The sequence below is a fragment of the Mandrillus leucophaeus genome, unplaced genomic scaffold (assembly GCF_000951045.1).
Source record: "Mandrillus leucophaeus isolate KB7577 unplaced genomic scaffold, Mleu.le_1.0 Scaffold577, whole genome shotgun sequence".
Taxonomy (NCBI): Eukaryota; Metazoa; Chordata; class Mammalia; order Primates; family Cercopithecidae; genus Mandrillus; species Mandrillus leucophaeus.
The window spans coordinates 1328588-1331331 of NW_012106219.1; the positions used below are offsets into that span (position 1 = coordinate 1328588).

The following is a 2744-nucleotide window of genomic DNA, read 5'->3' on the forward strand; positions in this document are numbered from 1 at the left end:
AAGCCTGTTTGGTGGTCTCTTCATAGGGACGGGCGTGACACCGACCATCTTCTTCTTGAGCATCACAAGTGGTTTATTCATTGCTGTAGCCCAAGGACTCAACGCTGTTTAGCACCAAGCAGACACTGGGTAACCATTTCTTGAATGAAACCCATTTTACAGATGAGGCAACTGAGGCTCAGAGAAGTTAAGTTCACACAAGTGGCAGCGCTGGTCACCTTTCCATTGCAATTCACCTGGAAGTGTTCAGGTTGCTTTCTGACTGCAGGGCAGATATTGGGGCTGCAGTGCCCAGTTTCAAAGTTCAAAGTTTGCTCTGCGCCGGCCAGGGAGCTGGTCTAGCAGCTGCAGTGTTAACCCGAGGCCCCGCCCGCAACGGGTGGGGCGAGGCGGGGCGTTGGTGAGCCCTGCAGAGACGCTGCGCCTTGGGCCGCCTAGCGCCTGTGCGCCTGCGCGGGGCGCCGAGGGGACGGGGTCCGACTCAGAAATGGCGGCCTCCGTGTTTTACGGACGGCTGTTGGCCGTCGCTACCCTTCGGAACCACAGGCCTCGGACAGCCTTGGGGGCCGCTGCTCAGGTAATGCCTTCCAGCCCACTCTCATCTCGAGGATCGGCAGGAGAAAGGGTGAGGTGTGAGGGGTCTTGTGGCCCGACTCGGGGTCACTTCGCCGGCAGTGACATTTTTTGGGTGCCCTGCAAGGCCCTCGGGCTACTTGCCCGGGAGTGCTGCTCGCCAAGACTACGAGCGAGCCCAAGTTTGCGCCGCGCTGCCCCAGCCCTTAGTCCGCGAGGAGCCGGGACGGCCCGGCCGTGGCTGCTCCTGCAGTTTCTGAGGGGTGGGCGGGAGCAGGTGGGCTCTGAGTGAAGGTGAGGGTGTCAGGACAGTCTGCTGCCATTCCCGCGTCTGGCGCGGTGGGCTGAGACTTGAGCGGCCCCTCTTTGGACAGGGGGGAATGCCCTTCAAATGTACTTTTGTGTTTCTTGGGAGCTGTCATAGGTGGGAATGTCAGAGGACCAGCGGTGTTTGCTGACTTGCCTTCTCTGGGGCAAAGTAGGGAAGTCTTCCCTCTCCTCCCAGTAGTTGTATGCTGTTCTACTTGTTAATAGCAGTAATAAGATTATGTTTTCTACCTAACCAGTTGGAGAGGTAAGAAAATAATCTTCTTTTGTATAGCCTTATTTCTGGATAGGCTATAGCATAGTAGTTACTAGCTTTGTTTTGAATATTTGATGTGTGCCAGGTAATGTGCTAAGCGCTTTATGTGTAGTCTCTCAGGTTTTTCAGCAACTGTGAGGAAGTCATTCAATACCTGCATCATTGTTGAACATACTATGGTTAAGAGAATAAGTAATTTGGACTAGGTCATATAGGAGGTAAAATTAGAGCTGAGATTTAATCCCAGAGCTGTCTGGTTCTAAAGCCTGTGTACTTGAGTCGGCTCGACAACTTTGAAAACAAACATCTTTCTTCCAACTTTTACAACAAAAACTTGTGGAAGGGCACAAGTGTGTCCTTGTGTCCTAAGTCAATTCCAGAGTTTTAGTTTTTTTTTTCTGAAGTAACTCTTAATACATGTCATAGTATGCATTGATTTGGGGCCCTCCTGCCGCTACCTTTTTTTTTCTTCATTTTTATTAAAGTTCCGCCGGGCGCGGTGGCTTACACCTGTAATCCCAGCACTTTGGGAGGCCGAGGTTGGCGGATCACGATGTCAGGAGATCGAGAACATCCTGGCTAACACAGTGAAACCCCGTCTCTACTAAAAATACAAAAAAATTAGCCAGGCGTGGTGGTGGGCGCCTGAGGTCCCAGCTACTCGGGAGGCTGAGGCCGGAGAATGGCTTGAACCCGAGAGGTGGAGCTTGCAGTGAGCGGAGATCCCGCCACTGCACTCCAACCTGGTCGACAGAGCTAGACTCTGTCTCAGACAAATAAACAAAAAGTTGTTCATACTTTCAGCCTAGGGGTAGTGAGTTCTGTGAGTTTGCTTCCCAAAAGAAGGAGAGACTTTTTGGCCTTGAACTTCCTTCTTGTGAGTCTTACAAGAGTGCCATTTAGTTTTTAGAAAATGGGGAATTTGGTGACACATACGTTTTCATTCTAATCAAAATCTTTATCTTTTTGGGAGTTCATTTAAAAGGCTTCATTTCTCCATATGGAAATATCTAGTACTATTTTCATTATTCCAGTTGCTCTCCTCTACCCTGCTGTTAAGAAATGCAGCTCTAGAGTTTGGAAGGACCTTAGTCTAACCCTTTGCTTTTGTAGATGAGGACATAGAAGTACAGAGTCTTAGGAAACTTGTTCAAGGTCACACATTTAATTTAGCAATTTGTTTTCTTTTTCTTTTTCTTTTTTTTGGAAGCACCAGAGTCCATGAGGCATTTTATTTGTAAATGTATGTTTTACATCCCTAGAAAAAGAATCCCAGGATTTTCCCTCCTGTGTGTTTTCCTCTTGCTTCTTCATGGTCCATGATGCCAGCTGAGGTTGTCAGTACAATGAAACCAAACTGGCGGGATGGAAGCAGGTTATTCTGCCATTTTTCTAGATCTTTGAGTTGCACATCAAATCTGGGGCTGATCACTCCACACTTGTTTAGCCTGCTTGTAAGGTTCACAACAATTTTCCCAGCTCTGTGATCATCAATGATTTCAAATTCGCCAATGTAACCATGCTTCATCATCACAGTGAGAAACCGGACGATGACTTTGGAGCAGGGCCTAATAAGCACCTGGCGTTT

At 48.7% G+C, this 2744-nt stretch overlaps 1 protein-coding gene across 3 annotated transcripts in view; it reads left to right on the top strand.

The window, feature by feature from the left end:
• The first annotated feature begins 408 nt into the window (after positions 1–408).
• SUCLA2 (succinate-CoA ligase, ADP-forming, beta subunit) overlaps positions 409–2744 on the top strand; it is a 73843-nt gene continuing 71507 nt past the window's right edge. For 2 of the 3 annotated variants that reach the window (XM_011998620.1, XM_011998619.1), the window contains exon 1: positions 409–577. In XM_011998620.1, the coding sequence (XP_011854010.1) occupies positions 488–577 (90 nt within the window). In that variant the 5' untranslated portion in view covers positions 409–487. Of the gene's footprint in view, positions 578–679; positions 868–2744 lie in introns of those variants that run through there. The other variant, XM_011998621.1, reaches the window with a different exon arrangement.